The sequence below is a fragment of the Strigops habroptila genome, chromosome 8 (genome assembly GCF_004027225.2).
Source record: "Strigops habroptila isolate Jane chromosome 8, bStrHab1.2.pri, whole genome shotgun sequence".
Taxonomy (NCBI): domain Eukaryota; kingdom Metazoa; phylum Chordata; class Aves; order Psittaciformes; family Psittacidae; genus Strigops; species Strigops habroptila.
The window spans coordinates 46279926-46297698 of NC_044284.2; the positions used below are offsets into that span (position 1 = coordinate 46279926).

General features: G+C 37.0%; 1 protein-coding gene across 3 annotated transcripts in view; it reads right to left on the reverse strand.

Moving 5' to 3' along the window:
* Positions 1 to 17773, reverse strand: part of BRINP3 (BMP/retinoic acid inducible neural specific 3) — a 200131-nt gene that overhangs the window by 172309 nt on the left and 10049 nt on the right. For 2 of the 3 annotated variants that reach the window (XM_030494740.1, XM_030494741.1), the window contains exon 2: positions 9938 to 10223. The exons of the other annotated variant lie outside the window; for it this stretch is intronic. In XM_030494740.1, the coding sequence (XP_030350600.1) occupies positions 9938 to 10173 (236 nt within the window). In that variant the 5' untranslated portion in view covers positions 10174 to 10223. The remainder of the gene's footprint in view (positions 1 to 9937; positions 10224 to 17773) is intronic. 3 annotated transcript variants of the gene reach the window in all.

Here is a 17773-nt window from a genome sequence, read left to right on the forward strand (position 1 = left end):
ATGTTAATAAACTGATTTTTCACTCATCCATATCTATATTTGATACACGTACATATATACATATACACACACGCGCACACACATGCATATACATGTGTACATATATATATACATAAACATATATAAACACACATGGATTCATATGCACACAGATTCACCCTCACAGTAATCACAAATATTTGGGTTCTAGAAACCCATAACTGAACAAGCATCACAGACTACATGTTTTCCACTTATTCTAATATCTTGAATTTTGTGGTTTGCTACCAGAAGCATCATTAGATATTTTATAGAATAAAAATGTCAATGAACAGCTTTTTGTAACAAGAGACCTTACCACAGGTCCTTCATTTTTAATCAGTCAAAATTATTATTTTTTCATTTATTTTGCATGGTTAAATATTTGAAATGTTGACAAAAAACTTTATTCTGTTTATTAATGCATGTTAACACATTGGTTATCCTGTGTAACTTTTACAATTTATTTTCATTATTATAACCTCTAGCCAGTATTTTACATAAATGGCTAAAGTTGTGGTTTAAATAAAATACAATTATATGTAACTGGATAAAAAATGGGTTGCCTCTGTTTACTTTCTATTAATAGAGCATATTTATCCATAAGCAAAGCTGATATTACATTTAAACTCCTAGTAAAACTTCCAATTTTACTATTAGCAGTCGGGGTATAAGTTAAAAATCCCTATTTTAAAATTTCAAGAACTGTATGAATATAGTTCAGAATTCACTAAAATACAAATATTTATTTTAAATTAATTATATTTCCTCAAGTCTCAGACTCTGCTGATCTTTCAGAATATTTGGTAGAATACGCCTTATGCTTTTGATTTTAAGAGGTTACTCATAGAAGTCAAAACCTGTGTATGTGTTTTGCACTTGAGAAATTAAACATTCTTTACTTAAAGCCAGATGCTAACTCTTCTATAAATGTGAGACCTGCATATACACCTTCTAAATTGCTAGTGGGCTTTGTGTGTGTTGTTTTCATACATATATATATCTCAATATCAAATTGTCTGATCAGTAAAATTTTCTTCTCAAGCTGCATAAAAAAACCAGGAATTGAGAGCATCAGAAGATGAACTGAGATATGGAGCCATTAATGACCTTAAGAACACTATTATCCGTAACAATTACATTGGGATTCTAGGGAGAATCAAGCACCAAAACATTATTTTGAAGTATTGCTTTTCTTCACAAGGGTCTCTGTTGAATGAGCCTGTTGCTACACAATAAAAATTCACAACCAGCATAATGACTAGTAAAACCTGTAGAATCAATCAATCAGAGCTAGAAGACAATAAGAATTGAATTCTGAGATATTGACTATTACCTTAAGTCAATGATAAGAAAATGACAAAAATTCTTGAGTGAGCACATTTGGTGCCAGTTGTTCTTTTTTCTGTAGAAAAGGCACAAATAACCTTCTATATAAAGAATCATACATTCCAATCAATACTACTGTCTTTTCATACAGAAAAGGCTTCTGTGCTATTCAGTTCTTTATGTAAGGTATAACATGCCACTCATACAGATTTAACATATGAACAAAAAGAAAAACCTGAAAGCCATTCTTTCAGGTTTGGAATTGGCTACTGACCTAGCAGCAGCAAGGAAAAATAACAATATAGGGGTTAAAAGCACAGAGAAGTGGGGTTGTTTTTCTTTCTTTTTGTAACCAAAAGAAATCTTGGTAGTTGTTTTCACCCTTTATGAAAGTTATCAGCATTTGAAATCTTCTACATCTTGAATATCAGTGACAGTACCAGCAGGGATATTTAAACAAAAATGAAAAGGAAAGGCAAAAAAAAGGACAAAGACACAACTAACCAAAAATCTTCAAAGTATTAATGAAAATTATCTGATTTCATGCCCAAGATCCTGGCAGACTATCCTGCTGACTGAAGAATGAATCTATTATTAGTGCTAAACAGTTTTTATACTACTTCAGTGATTGTATGAAACCATTAAGTTACAGCCTCTATTATCCTAATTTTTTTTAGGGCAACTTAAATGATTTATGAACTTGCAAACTGAAATGATGACACACTATATTCTCTAAATAAATGTTCTTTGTTCTAGGGAAAAATATCAGTAAGAGGTTTGATCTAATAATTATCCCTAAAATATTAGATTTCAGAAGTGCGTAAATCCTGGAAACAGATTATAATAAGGTTTACTAAAAGCAAGATTCACTCTCCTCTTTTCCATTTGAGTTTCTTTGGGATTTTTGATTAAATACACCAAGCAAGTAAGACAAAATACAAATAGAGATTGTCAAAATAAAAAAGACTCCTGAAAAATAAAAAATACAGAAGGCAATCTTGGCATCAATATTGTCTTTTTTTGCCAAGCTGAAACACACTTGTGTTCTCATCAAACTGACTCCTGAGAACACTACTAACCCTGATGTCCTAGCCAGGACTGTTCCCTAGTATCCTTCCCAGCATTAGCACTTTGCTTACTGAGAGAAACTCTACCCTTGTTTTAAAACCCAATAGTTTAATACTGAGACAACCAAATGGAGTGAGGGAATAAGTGTCAAAACTTATTCCCTGGTCAGTGTCAAAACAACTTAGAGGCTTTGGAATGCTGTAGGATTAAGCTGACTGACAAATTTCTTGCTGTTCACTGAGATTTCTGCAAAATTCTGTAGGAATCCAGTATCTCTTAAAAATATACTGTTTCATCAGGATCTGGTCATGCTTTTCCCGACACCTTCAAAATGGATTGAGGACTGATGTTCTGGATCAATGTCACAAGTGAGCTTGATCTAGAGCAGATGGCTTCTCTGCTGTGCTGCCTCATATACGTAACAGAGCTAGAAAGAGAGGGACATTTTGGAATTCAGAATTCCCTACCTCTCTTTTGGCCCTTCCAGTCCACCTCTGAGCCGCTCTTATCTGTCTGCCCTTCTTCCTGGGCCACAAGTATCCGCAAGAGCTCACTCTTTTATCATTGCCCTTGGCGGTATCTTTTATCATTTCCTGTGGATATATTCCTACCTGGGCAGAGTTCTTGCATAACTGGGATTGAGGGGTCAGACCTAAATAGGTGTCCAATCCTTCTCTCCTGCACCTCTGGTATCTCTGGTATCCATCAGAGGAGCTCCTTAGGCAGCCAGTGACATAGGAGATAGTCATAGGAACACCAGTGAAAGACTCCTTTGACTTTGTGAACACCCATTCTCTGTACTTGTCAGCCCCTTGAGATTACTAGTAAATTAAACTAGGCTCCAGTTATAATTAATTTGAAAACATTTTTCAAAGTCTTCTGTTATGTATACATAGCTTCTCAGTTTAAATTTCTCCTTTATTTCCACCATTTCACAAGCATGTACCTTCCAGAGAATCCCCTACTTGATCACTACCTGGTATATGTTTAGGTCTTGAAAATAAGACATTGTCCAAGTTAGACCTGGAAATGTGGACATTTAAAGTGGGGCTTTTTGCTCAGGTATATACTTCTGCAAGCAGTTTCACCAAAGCCAGTTTTTTAACTTGCATCATGTCTTTGTTATACCCAACTAACTAGACTAATAGAGAGTGTAAAAGTACAGAAATTAAACTCATTGATATTTTTCAGATCCAGACATTCTTTAAAAATGTCCAGGTTTTTTTTTTTTTTGGTTTTTTTTTTTTTTTTTTCTTTAGTTGAACAATGTTTCCACTGTAGGAAACTACTGCTGTTTGATTCCTCAGGACCAAAGTCACCATCTTTTTGCCTGTAACAATGAGGCCATTGTACTGGACTACAAATATTATTTTTTTCAGAGGAAATCTATCAACTCCCAACTCAAGAAACTCTCTTTGAGCTGCTTTTCTCTGTTGCCAGCCTGTGAGCCACTAGATTTGTGTATTCAGTAGTTTAGCCTTTTGTAAACATTCGGAGAATGATGATCCATCTGATTACTGTATCTTTTATTGACCAGGTTGAATGGAAAATTCCCTAAAGCAAGCTGATCAATTACAATGCAGGCCAGAAGCAATTTACTGATCAGTGAATTTCTGGAAAAGTCAGACAGAACTGTTCCTGCTATTCATACAGCAATTGTGGAAGACAAACATGTTTGCTCTTTGATGCATTTATAATTCCAATTCTCAGTTGCCCAGCAGTGATACTGTGCATGCTCAAAGAAGTAAATGCTCTGAAGAGTTGAAGACAATGGTTGACCAGTTTGCTAGGCTACCTGTTGAAAGCTACTTCACCCATTACAGTTAGCTAGCTACAGTCGATTTCTTTCCTCAGTTTCTACAGTACGAATTTGCCTCATTCCTTTCTTTAATATATCCTGTTCCACTCCTCCGTCACTACCTTACTCACCTTCTCTGGGTTTTGTATGTGAAGTTTCGTGTTAAGGAAACTGAGGTCCATGTCTGAGAAATGAGCTCCTGTCTTAGTTTCCAAAGAAGCAGTCTTATTTCAAAAATACAAGAGCTCTGATGCTTCAAGTACCAAATGACCCCTTCCAAAAAATTGTCAATGATGATGGTTTCTAGAGTGTGATCAAATGTGCAGGAAGTAACAGCACAAAGAAATGCCATACCATCATTTTCCTTAGACTTTTGAAAGGTATGGTGGCAGACATCCCTTTTCAGCCCTACAAAAACATTCGCATTGGAAGAAATTGTTGAAGACATTTTATTAGTTCTTCTCGATGCCTTGAAATCCCTAAATTATCAATTCAAAGGAACCTCAGGAAGAGCACAAGAAAATGTCATTCCAGAATGTACATCAGGGTGAAAACTGCAAATCAAGGCATGTTGATGTGTACCTCTACAGCTGAACCCCCTAGGTTTTTTTTATTAACACTGCTTGTCAGCAGTACACGTCAAGAGGTCTAGTGATAAGTGTGGGATAAAATATTGTGATACAGTACAAAAACACAACCAGCTTTAATGTTGGCTCTATTTAACTTTACACAAGTGTTAAAACATATTAGTGAGTGTTCTACTACAGTCTTCAGTCTTGCTCACTTTACCCTATAGGTTCAGTCACAAGAGGATTCAGAACATATGAGAAGAACCCAGTGTGTTCTAATACAAAATAACCTTTATTTTGATAGTGTTATTTTCTAATACTTTTATAATTACCTCAGAGGGTTTTCAACGATTATTAAAACCTAGTCCACTGTCATAAGCACCACATCTTATAACCCTTCTCCCCTATTCTTAGGATTGGTAAGGGTTTGTAACATAATAAGTCCCAGAACTGTTTTATCTCAATGACTAGAAACCCTTTTAAAATAGCCAGCCTAAATTTGCCATAGCCAGTTTATACCAATTTGGTTTTATGACAGTGATGGTTTTCGATTTAAATAGTTCATCTCACTTAATTATATGTATATTGACAGAAGCTGTATCCTCTTTCAGCTCTTTTTTTTTTTCCTAAACATGACAAATATTTCCACCTTAGAAGAAAAAACAAGGATTAGGCTCTCCTTTCCCCTGATTTTTCACATCTTTTTCAGATTTTAAATCATTTTCCTTGAACAAAACTACACAATATCCCTGAGGAGATTTCCTTGGGACCTTATTTGATAGCATGAATACTTCCCTATCACAGTAGAAATTACCTCTTCTGATACAGAGTAGGTTCTTTGCATAATTTCACAATCACTCTTTCCATCCTGGTAACCTCTCTACTCATTCTGTTTGGATTTAAATTCTTTTGTCTGGGTAGCTGATTTACATAAGAGGCACAGCACTCCCATTATGTATTAAAATAACAAATTATAAACTCAGTTTTCCTTGCCAAAATATTTAATAATATTAACTACAGGAGCCACCTTCCATAAAATATTGACACAGCATTCACACTAATTTAGAGGTGCTTTCCTGGCATCTCTCTTCATAGGTAGGTGGCAATGAATGCAACCAAAAACTGTGACAATTATTAAATTTCCTGTAAGAGGATATTTCCTTCAAAGAATTATAGGGACTACAACATTGCCACATAATCAACATAACCAGCCCACCATTCCCAACTTACAACAATGTTGGTAACATCAGTTGCAATCATTTAGTGTTCTGCAATACATGATTAAAACAGTATTACATATGTATTTGTCTCTTTTGGCTCTATGCTGTGATGCTGAAAGCTCCTCTCCTTGGGGAGCTAAGCACACTACAGAATCAATTTGTTTGTCCATGGACTTAGCTGATCTTATAGGTATAGATTAAAATATTGGTGACAGTAGATTTTTCGACTGCTCCTTCCCATAATTTATCCATCAGTTGTTTTTATCACGCGCTTGTTTTATGCTCTGAAGTCTAGATAGGGAGGTAAGGGAAAGTGTAACTTTCACCTTTAAAAAACATATTATGCTTAAGACCTGTCATAAAAAATTGGTCTCAGTTAATAAGTGTGCTCCTCAGTGCCAATCTTTGGCTTCATCTCTACAGTTTATAATAGATTCATAGTCAGATGAACACTTGTTTATAGTGACGAATGGGTGTGGATACAAAGCAGTTGCTTTTTGCCTCATTGACATAAAACAGTAAGGGAAAAAATAAAAATGTGAGCACAAGAGTCCACATAGTGATAATGTTTTCTTGGCTTAAGCTAAAAGTTGGACTCCGTCTATTTTAAATGCAAACAGATTATGTAATATAAGAGCTGAAAAAGATGAGGCTACTGGACATTATGGAAAACAATTGCCATATATATCTAAGTAAAACTAAACTTTAAAATCAGTCTGTCTCCTACCATGCAACTGACAGGAATAAAAACAAGTAGCACAACATTGTTTTACTCAATAACTAAGAAATAATTACAATGTTTCCATCAAGTTTGAAGTAATCTTCATTTTGATATTCGTTGTTGTTCTCTTTAATATGTGCTTTTCCAGTTGTTTGTCCTGTTATCTTGATTTTAATCGTTCTATATCTTTCATAGACCTACACTACTTGACCTTGACCCCATTCAAATTAGTGTCAGACAATGGTGCAGGATAAAGGTCTTCACGTCTGGCACTTTGGTATTTACAGAAACATGCATTACCTGATTTAATCAAAAGCAGAATAAAATGTTCTCTACTTTTTAGTAGGATCTTGATTATGAGAGTGAATGCCATTTTCAAACTAAAAAAAAAAAAAGGGAAACTAATGATTTAATTGAGATTTTATTTTTTTCTACATCATTACAGTCTCCCTCTGAAATATCCTCCAATGCATTTTTAAAATGCTACATCCAGTATGTGCAGCTCACTGCTGGTTTTATGTTATATTTATTGAGACCATTTAATTCTTGTTAATTGTAAACGCCTAGTCCCAGTGTTAGGTTGGTCATCCTGAGTTAGTTCCCACGGGCAGCAGTGCTTGTTAAGTTTTGGCAGAGAGATACAATGGGTCATCTGTGTATGGCTTGGATGCTATTGGCCTGAATACATGGAAAGAGAGCTGCTGCTTGTAGCAGTGCCATCGGTTCTTTTGGAGACAAATCCTTCCCCAAAAGAGAGGGAAAAAAATGTCTTCAGTCATTTTCTGTCTGATCTCACTGTGTCATCAACATTCTATCAGAAAGGATTCAAAATGGGACATAATCTGCTGGAGCCTCTTACACTATACATTTCACCCTTCTTCAGCCCCATGGATTTTGACCTGGCATGGATATTAAAATTAATAGAGGTATCTTTCCTTCTCCTTTACACTCAAAATGTCAGGTCTCAGGTGTGAGCGTTAGGGGCTGAAGTGAAGAGCAAAGAAGTCCCTTCTGTCAGCACTATTTGGAGTGTCACCTTTCTTTCTTGCTAATATGATTCAGCTGAGCCAATGTAGGCTTGTGTTTTCCCCTTCCTTACCTCCCCATTCAAATCAGAACTGTGTCCCTGAGGGATCATTTTCATTAGGTAAAAGATCGGTGAAGGAATGAACAGACCGATTAGACTCCAGATCTTTAGCCTGGGAAAGCTCATAGTGAAGCAACAGGGTTTAAATTTACAGTGTGAGGTTCGCAACAAGGTCACCATGTTCTGCACTACTTGCTAATAGGACTATATTTTACAAGGAAACTTAGCAGTAAGGTTTACGTTTGGAGGACTAAATAAAAAAAATGCAGCTTTTCTTTTGATTCAGGTAGCTTGTGCCTCTTTTGACTTCCTGGCTCATTTCTTGGAGAGAATAGGCAGAGGATAGAAATAAACACAAGAAACACTTTCCATAGGATTTTGTAAATTAAAGTAAATTAAAACCTACGTACATACCCAAATAAATATTAGTTATATGATTAGAGATCTATAAAATTTAACAATGTTTCTGTAACGATGGCTGAGAGGAGAAAAAATTCTCAAAGACCTGATTAAAAGAGCTGAAATGAAATACAATTCCATCTTTCATGTTTTTAGTAAGATAATTTTGGTTCAGTGTTGACTAATATACCAATAATAAGAATAAAATATGCTGCCTCAGTCTCTGTATTATTGGCTTTACATTATTGGTCCTGACAACTGGCTTTTAAAGTGCAGTAAATACTGAGAAATGCTGTTCTGTTAAGACAAGCCTCTTCATCAAGCATATTTCCAAATCACACTTTATTTTCAAAATGCGTTTAATTTCTCTATATTTGGCAAAGAAGCCCACTGCAAAATTGACCTGCAACAGAGTGCCCTCTACTGCATGTATTTATAAAAGAAAAATAAAACAAGTTCCTTAAAAATAAAATCTTTACAGACTGAGACCAGCAGTTTTGTTACAGGCCACTGGACATTGAACTAAATATGATATACATATAGACATATATCACTCTTACCTTCTTCTAAATAGATGGATACCACTGGAGAACTTTAAAATCAGTATGAAAGTTGCTCAAAACGTTTCATGGTTTTAAATAAAATCAGTATGTGTTTTCATACCAAAATGGTCTGAGTTTATAGGTTGAAGAGTTATTAGGGAAGTTAAAAATCTTCCTATACTGGCCTGCTGCCACCCCTTTCTCTTTGCTGACAGGAGGGATCTGTAACAATATGAAGTGAAAAGGTCTCTCTGTTTATAGTTTTGTTTTCTCGGTCCTTAGCCTCCCATGCTACCTCATTTCTCCCCTTCTTTCTATGTGCCATTAGGTCACTACTGTTAGACTGGACTATCCTTTTCATTCCCATGTCCTTGAAAAACCTGTTCAATGTTACTGAGTTATACCTCTTGCAAATTATTAAGGTGTTTCACCACTGCTGTCACAAAAGATTAGAAACTGAGAGGTTACGTGTTATGAAAGCAATTCTACAGCAAGGCACACTTTCTCATGCAGACCTGTACTTTTGAAGTCTTCCTTTGCTTTTTCTTTTCTCAGTCTGAATTGGGCCAGCCTAATGCTGAGGTTTCTGACGGACCAAACACCTGCAACTTCTGTTAAAATTCACAGTCACCCTTACTGCTCAGTCCCTCGGGCATTAGAAAACTGATTCTGAAAATGCTGATATAAACTAACATTAAACTTTCCGAGACACTTTTGAAATGCCCCAATTTGTGCAATGAAGTCCACGATTTGCCAGCAGTACCAGTGGAGCCACAATTTCATTCTTAAAGTCTCAGCTTATGTCTTGATGAGCACACTGAAAGCAATTAACTGGATTTTGCTGCATGATCAAAGGTGTTTCATGTTAGCCCTCTGCAATCAGACATGGTGTTTGGATACCTTAGAACATTTTTATGTCACTAGGGCAGAGTAGAGGTAGGTAGTAAACAATATTTTCCAAAGCAATGTAATAAATTACCAATAGTTCTTTAAAAAAATAGAAAAAACACAAGCAGGCATTTCCATAGTACACAGTGCATATATAGCCTTGTATATATTTCAACAATGAATTTTGTGTCTATGGATTTGTTCCCACATCTGAAACTTTCCTTTAAAGAAACCCTTGTTGATAATTTACAACTTCTACTGATGATATCTCTGTAATTGCTTTCCCTTTGCTTCATACCTGTAAATCTTGTATCTTGTGCTAAATCCCTGTCGACTTCTGTCCACAAAATCTGTGTATTCCTGTGAGCGATGGAAGGGTCCCTTATCAGACAGGAGCCAGTCGAAGGGGCTTGTGGCATGCTGATCCGAAACGGCAGCAACAGCTAAAACCCAGCAATGAAGACTCAGTGCTATCCACTCCCATAGAGCCATCAGAGAGAACAATTCAGCACCAGCACTGCATCGCCATATCATGCTTCCACTGGGGACTTACAGCCTTCATTCTCTTAGCTTTCCCTCAACACCTAGACAAAATACACAGTCAATTAGATAAGCACACACTAGGCATCCCTTGGAAGTAGAAACAAGTTTCCTTTCTTTCTTCTTAAAGAGATAGTGGCCTCTACTTTATTACATTTTACATTAGCATAAACCCCACTAGGCTAGTTAACAGTGGAGTGTTTCAGTGCTTCAAATACTGTGAAACTAATGTCTTCATTAGTATCATCAGTGATAATATTTACTGTTGAAGGGAAACCTTTACATACTGTCAGGGGAGGGATTGTTGGGTATTTTTCCAATAGTGCTAGTCATTAATAAAAAATATGCAATGCAAGAAGTATCGCCTGTTAGCATCACTACAAAATCATTCATCAATATCTATGCATAAGGTTGCAGTTCAGATACTGGACAGAAAACAGACAAGATTCAGAAGACCCATGTTGATTTTTTTTTTTAATGTCCATGGAAATGTCACTTAATGGCTTGTCTTCACTACAAACGTAGTTAACAGACACATTAGTCTGTTCAAACTACTGTAGCCGGACAAAGAGTGACTGCATTGATCAGTAGCACTGGAGCTACCCACAATGATGAGTTTAATGAGTTATTCAAGCTCCAGACACTGCAATTTTGAGTATCCCTTACAACAGCACTTGACTTTCAGTCCAATTCATTCCAAAACAATGAATCAGAAACACTATTTAAATGGAGCCTAAACAATTGTTTGGGTGCTCAATCAAAAACCAAGTATTAACCATGCCCTCATGTAAGAACTCTGTGAAGACAAGCCAAAGTTTCTCTCTATCTCTCAGTCCCATACTTGTGAAATGGAATAACGATTCTATATCCTGCTCAGATTTTGTGAAAACATTTATGTGAGAGCATGAAATTCTCAGATATACTGAAATGACAAAGGTCATGTAGATTCCTAAATATATAGAAAATAACACTTCTAGTTTTCAATGTAAGGGAAAACAGCACAGAATTAATTAAAATATATTAATGTAAGAGCATTCGTTTTTCTAGCTGATGAATGTACAGGGAAAAACATTTTTTAATTCACATTCACTCAAACCAGCACTCATGACATTTTTACAGTGCCCCTTGCTATGATTTTCTTTATTTGGCGAAAAATTTTTCTTTATCATCAGTAATTTAAAGGATGCTTCCAATAGCACAGTTCTGCACACTCAGTACCACCTGTCCATCATAATGGAAATGATGTAGCTGAATAAATATGCTCTGTGCACACATTTGAGACATGAATATTCTGAGGAGTCTTTTGTATAGATTATGAACATATCAGCTGCAGGAAGTTAGCTACCTCAAGAAGAGCATATGAACCAACAGGAATTTACAGTCTGATAATATAATAATCTGTCTATATAACCAAAGAAATAGTCAAGGTTTATTGTCTTTTTAGGTACAAGTGTAATTGTTTGTTTGTAACATGATCTGGACCTGGATCTTAATCTACCCTCTGTCAGCTTAAATCCATTCTCCCTTGTCCTATTACCACAGGCCCTTGTAAAAAGTCCCTCTACAAATTTCCTGTAGGCCCACTTTAGGATTGGAAGATTGTAATAAGGTCTTCCCTGAGCCTTCACTTCTCCAGGCTGAATAAGCCCAGCTCCCTCAGCCTGTCTCCATAGCAGAGGTGCTCCAGCCTTCAGAGCATCTTTGTGGCCTCCCATCCTCTAGACTTCCTTCATCTCTGCATCCCTCTTGTGTTGGGGACCTCAAAGCTGGGTGCAGGACTCCAGGACGCAAGAGCAGAGTAGAGAAGGAGAATCACCTCCCCTAGTCTGCTGGCCATGCTCCTTTTGATGCAGCCCAGGACACAGTTGGCTTCCTGGGCTGCAAGTGCACACTGCCAGGTCATGTTTAGCTTCTCATCAATGAACACCCCCAAGTCCTTCTCCTTTGCTTTGCATCAAAACAGAGTGAAAATCCACAGATACTTGTGTATCTTTTCTTAGCAACCAGGGAAAAATATATTGGACAGCATACTCATTCCCCTCGATCATCCTTTTCACAGATGAGGAAGACCCTGGGCGTACTTTCTTGTCATTAAATGAAGCTACAAAGAGCATAATGAGAATTTTAATTTCCATACCTACTGCTGTTATAAAATCACTATCTAAGACATAACATTATTTTTTCCTAAATCTTTTCAATTGAAAAAATCGTGTAATGGTTTAAATTACAATAGGTAGGAGTTTACTTCTCTGGGTATTTATTAACACTAAAGTGTTTCGGGCCATTAAACTGTAATGATGACTAGTTGAGTTCCTTTTGAATTCAAAATTATAATATTAGGATTGGAAAATTAATTACTTTGTATATGTACCATCCTCCTAAACTAGATCAAAAGAGCACTTAAAAAGGAATAGGGAAGAATCATGCCCTATGCTTGCCTTAATGCTATACCTATGTCATTTCATAAAGGCAAAACACTTTTAGAGAACCTGTGTAGTTACAGAAGAAAAAAGTCTCCTTGTTTTAAAGATATATGAAGGTATTTTCTAAAAGAATACGAGTTTACAGCTAGTCCTTAGGGAGAGCAAAATAACGTGTGCATTTGTAGCTGATATTTATCCACTTGTCTATATTGTGCTGCCATTGTAGAATCAGCCTGCATGGCATTAATTCTTACAACGCCCTCAAGAGGTAAACTTCTACCTCAATTTAAAAAACAAGGAACTGAAGCACAAAAAGACCAAGGCTAAGATTATTTTTTTTAGCTGTTAGAGAGATTTTAATGTGTATTTCCTACTAAAAATCATTTAGAAAATTCCAGCCTAAAGAATTTTCCTAAGGTTACAGTGTGAAAAATATCTCAGAATTTTAAATATTCAAATTCTCTAATGAATGCAAATGTCCTGAAAATATTTTTAAAATATTGTTTTAGGCGTGTGGAACATGCAAATGTTGTAGTTACAACAGCCGTCACAGAACTCCAGGGAGGAACAATCTGAATCAAATTTGTGGTAGAGTACCTGCTGGTTTTAGGGTGGGATGTGAGAACTGAAAAATAAGTGAACACCAGTTAAGTAATAGAGCTGGAAGATTTTAAAGTGGAGAAGACACTGTAGAGAAGACATCATCAAATAAAACTGTCATGTCAGTATGTTACCTGTTTGATGAGCTAGGTTAGAGGACAATTATCAATTATAGATGCTCAGCACAATTACTTTCTGTTATCTCCAGGGTTTCACCCAGTTACCACTGCTAAATTCTAATAAGTTTTCAGTCCTTCCTCTTGTAAATTCTGAGGTTCAAGTGAGTTCAAGAAGCATAATGGGCTAAATTCTTTGTTAAAAATCTATTGTTTCCTCACAAGCATTAATGCAAATTAATTTGACCCAGCAACTTCTGGAAATACCAGAGCTACATAAGGCCTAGCTTTCATGAACATGTAAAGGGTGCTGAAGGCTGGTAAAATCCATGCATTTACATCATCTAAGAATAGAGCACTGGCAAGTGCAAAACAAACATAATGTTTCTCTCTGTTATGCAAGTCTGGAAGGTACGGTGGCCTTGGTCTGAGATGCTCTCTCCTCTGTTACACATGAAACACTGCCTTTGCAGTCTCTCATCATCACAGCCTTGCATCTGTCATTCCCTCTTTCCCTCTGCATCTCACAGAGATCTCCTCCTGACAGCGGAAATAAAGAAGATGAGGGTCTCTCTGAAGACTTTGGTTTTTATGCTCACTAGAATTCCATGAAAATGCTGAAACTTCCAAGCTCTCCATGACAAGTTGAGAATCCTCTATGCTGACATGGGATTCTCCTGGCTGTAACTTCTCATAATGATGAAATAAAAATTTAAGATTGTTATTCTCAGATACATCCTTTCAAAGGAAATTAATAAGTAACTTATCAGGAAACACCATGTTCATGTCTCCACAAGATTTAGAAACCTTAATGTCTCTAAAGTGGTGCACTTTTATGCAAAACACAAAGCCTAGTTTTCTTTGAACTAATCCATATAGTAATTAATAAGCATATATCCCTTTAAAAACAAAGAAAAGATCTGAGAACAGATAGTGTAATAGAACCAATTCTGTCTGTAGGTAATTAGATTTCAGTAAGATCATAATTTTACCATTTCTGAGGTTTTTGGTATTCCATCTCTCCACTCACTTATAAGCCTTAGGGCTTTCAAAGTTACTACTTTTGGTGAAGAATGATAAGAGCTGTAACAGGGTGCATTTGATATTTTAGATTGCACATCATGGAAAAAAGGAATGAAGTTAATTCTAACTATTATATAAAATTCTAAGGAATGCTACCAGTGACATCAACTTTGAGTCAATGGCAAGAAGCAACATTTTACTCACTGCAGCTGAATGGAAAACAGTGAAGCTCATAAAAGACAAGATACATCAGAACCATTTTTTCCGAAGGTATTTCGACACTGAAAAATTGAAAGAAATGTTGTATAAAGAATAAAGCAATAGTCTGAGTATCAGAGATTACTCTTATCTGCTATAAGACCCTGAGTTTATCACTTTCCACCTCTTTGCTTTCACTTCCTCATCTGACGCATGATGTGTGACAATCAAGTTGTCTACCTTTGTAAAGCACTACAGGACCTATTCATAAGAGCACTGTGTTATAACAAGTGAATTTTTTTGTTGTTTTTCAAAAAGCTATTTTTCACAAATCAACATCTTTAGATGAATGAAACCTAGGGAGGACCTGTCCTTGAAATTCTCACATAGTCCAGTGTAAATTAAGTGGCCATGAAGTTGATGATGTGCTGTGGAAGAGGAGAAAGTGCTATAATCGGTATCAGCTGCAGAGGAGAACGGTATAGCAGAGAGCAAATGAGCATCTCGCTTGTGCCCTGCTCTCAGATGCCACTGGTTCTGGATTCTGTTCTTCCAAGGAAGATATCCAAATCCACAGAATAAACTCTCCCAAACTGAACTTCCTAAAGGATAGCAAAAGGACTCATGAACCAAGGTGGACTATTCCTTCCTGTGCTCATAGGCAGCTGTTTGACAGTGTGTTTGACACATTTTGAGAACCATCAGAAGCTTGGTGCAGTAACAAGATTGCCAACACATGTGCTTGGTAGAGCAAAGAATCAGAAGAGGGGCTTGGGAAGTTAAACAATGGACAGCTCTCCCTGCCACCAGATCTGATACGCATTAGCTGCAGGGTACAGCTTGTGCCATTATGCAAGAAGTAGAAGGCATCTGGATAGACAAAATATATTTGTGAACAGATGATTCTCAGTGAGGGGGTTGAATCAGCTTGTTCTCTGTAATTTATTGTGAGCAACAATAAGTCCTGACCTAGGAACTGTCCTTAGCAGAGACTCAAAAGCAGGTACATTGGCAAAGATGAAATGAGAAAATAATTCTATGCCTAACATCCTTAAGTAAGTTTTATGTTCCACGCTTAAAAATAAGTGGGGTCCTTGTATCAGGTCCTGGTATCTGCTTTGACTATGTGCTACCTAAAGCAACATCTTTTCTTTGTTCAAATAGAGCTTCATCCACTGCTGGATTTCAGCTTTCTTCTCTCTTTGCTATGTGAAACAAGGACAAGACCCCTGTTACTATGTTCTCAAAAGCTGAAACAGAGAACAAAAAGAATGTCTGATTTTTTTTTTTTTTAACAATCCTGCAATTTTTTTCCTCATGTCAGCCATCAGAGAAGAAGAGAAAAATAAAATGCACATACAGAAAAAGAGAGCATATGTCAGATCGACCTCTGCAGCCATCATCAGGTCTGTCTAGAACACGAGAGTTGATTGCTGCAGGTTACAGCTATTGCCCACAAAACATGCCCAGCTGTTTGCACTGTCCCTGAAGAATTTCAGTCCTGCAAGTGCCTGTGAGTCTTTAATTGGATGCACCCGCATGATTTCTATTGCATCCCGGTACAGCTAGCGCTGATCTCTTTAGCCCTCAAAGTACATACTGGCTGTCAGGTGTACCGAGGTAATTGTTTTAATGCCTGATATTTGTAAAAGACCTAATTTTTTCTTTTGCTGCCCAGATCATGATGTATAAATTCCCTCAGGCACTTTTTCAATCTGTTAATCTAAGTTTATCCTCCTGTGCAAATGGATCCTTATGTGCTTTAGCTGATGACGTAGGACAGTGTCCCCAAATTGCAATTTCAGTCTTTCTGCCTTAACAAGTCAATTTGTTCCTTCAACAAACACACTGAGGGGAAGAAATTAGCTGTCAGGGCTTTGAGTGCACAAACAGGCCTCAATGATCCTGACCAGCTTCATCTGGGACCTCTATCCACCCTGGGGGCTGACTGGGGTCTCCTGGCCCTTCTGTCTCTGCCTGAGTGGTGCTGCTGTGACTGCCACAGACCCCTCATCAGCACTTGGGCTCCCTGGCTGGACCTCAGACCTGGCTGCACATATCTTTGCTTGGAGGTCACTGTGGCACAGCTTGGCTGTCGGCTTGGTTGCAGACCCTGGCTGCTTTATCCCTCATTGCCATGAGCCATGAGGAGCCATGCTTCTCTACCACGTAAAGACGGAATGCATGGTTTATGAAAGCACGTGAAAGCCTCAAACGTAAATTGTGAAGGTGCATAACAGAGAGAAAGAAATCCCTCTAGTCTTCATGGTGTCTCAATTCCTTATCTTTAAATAGGGGCTGGTACCTAAGTCCTTGGAAGATAAAAATGCATCAGCACATAAGGAGCCAAAATAAAATTAATTTCTGGAACTGCTAAGGCAGAACCCTGACCAAGCCCTGGGTTTCAGCTGACTGACATCCAGGACACCACAAAGCCACAGGAAAAAAACAAATGCTCCTGTGAGACCTGCGCTAGGCTGGATCACTGTAGTTTAGCAATGATAAAAGTACATACAGGATAAAGTCTTTAACTTTCCAAACACGAGTGCACATGGACTGTCCCATGAGCAAAAAACTTTACATGTAGAAATGTACTTGACATTTCAGCTCTAATCACTCTTTCATTGCAAGAGTTAAGCTAAGCATTCTCCCAAGTAATTAAAAAATTTTCAGCTAAAACATCTCATGGTATGAAAAGAGTTAGAATGGAAACAGAACAAGCTCTCTTTGAATACATTTGGGATTTGTGCTACAGAAAAATAAAAGAACAGCGTAGGAAGGGTTCCTGGTCCAGTATTTCCTCAGGCGCAAGCTGTCACATGTCACTGTGACATAAAATTTTGCATACTGGAACATTCGAGTTTGGAAAAAATCCTAACAGGATACATATTTAGAAGCTCACATTCCAGCTTACTGGAATTTTTTAAAACTCAATGCTTAACCTAAAATTTTCAATATTCACTGCTATCATGTTGGGTGTGTTTCAACAGCAATTAAGTAGGTCCTTAAGATTTGTAAAGTACACGCTAAAATTAAAACTAGCACTGGAAAGTCATGAAGTACTAGTTCTAGTAGTGTATCTCCTTTTCACTCATAACTGTTAGTCCCCAGACAGTTTTCTGGCCCGATTTATTAGCTAAGTATCAGTTACCTATGAAAAGAGTGTGCGTATTAACACACGTCTAAGTTAGCTATATCCAGTGAACCACATTAGAGTAACAAACAGCTTTTACC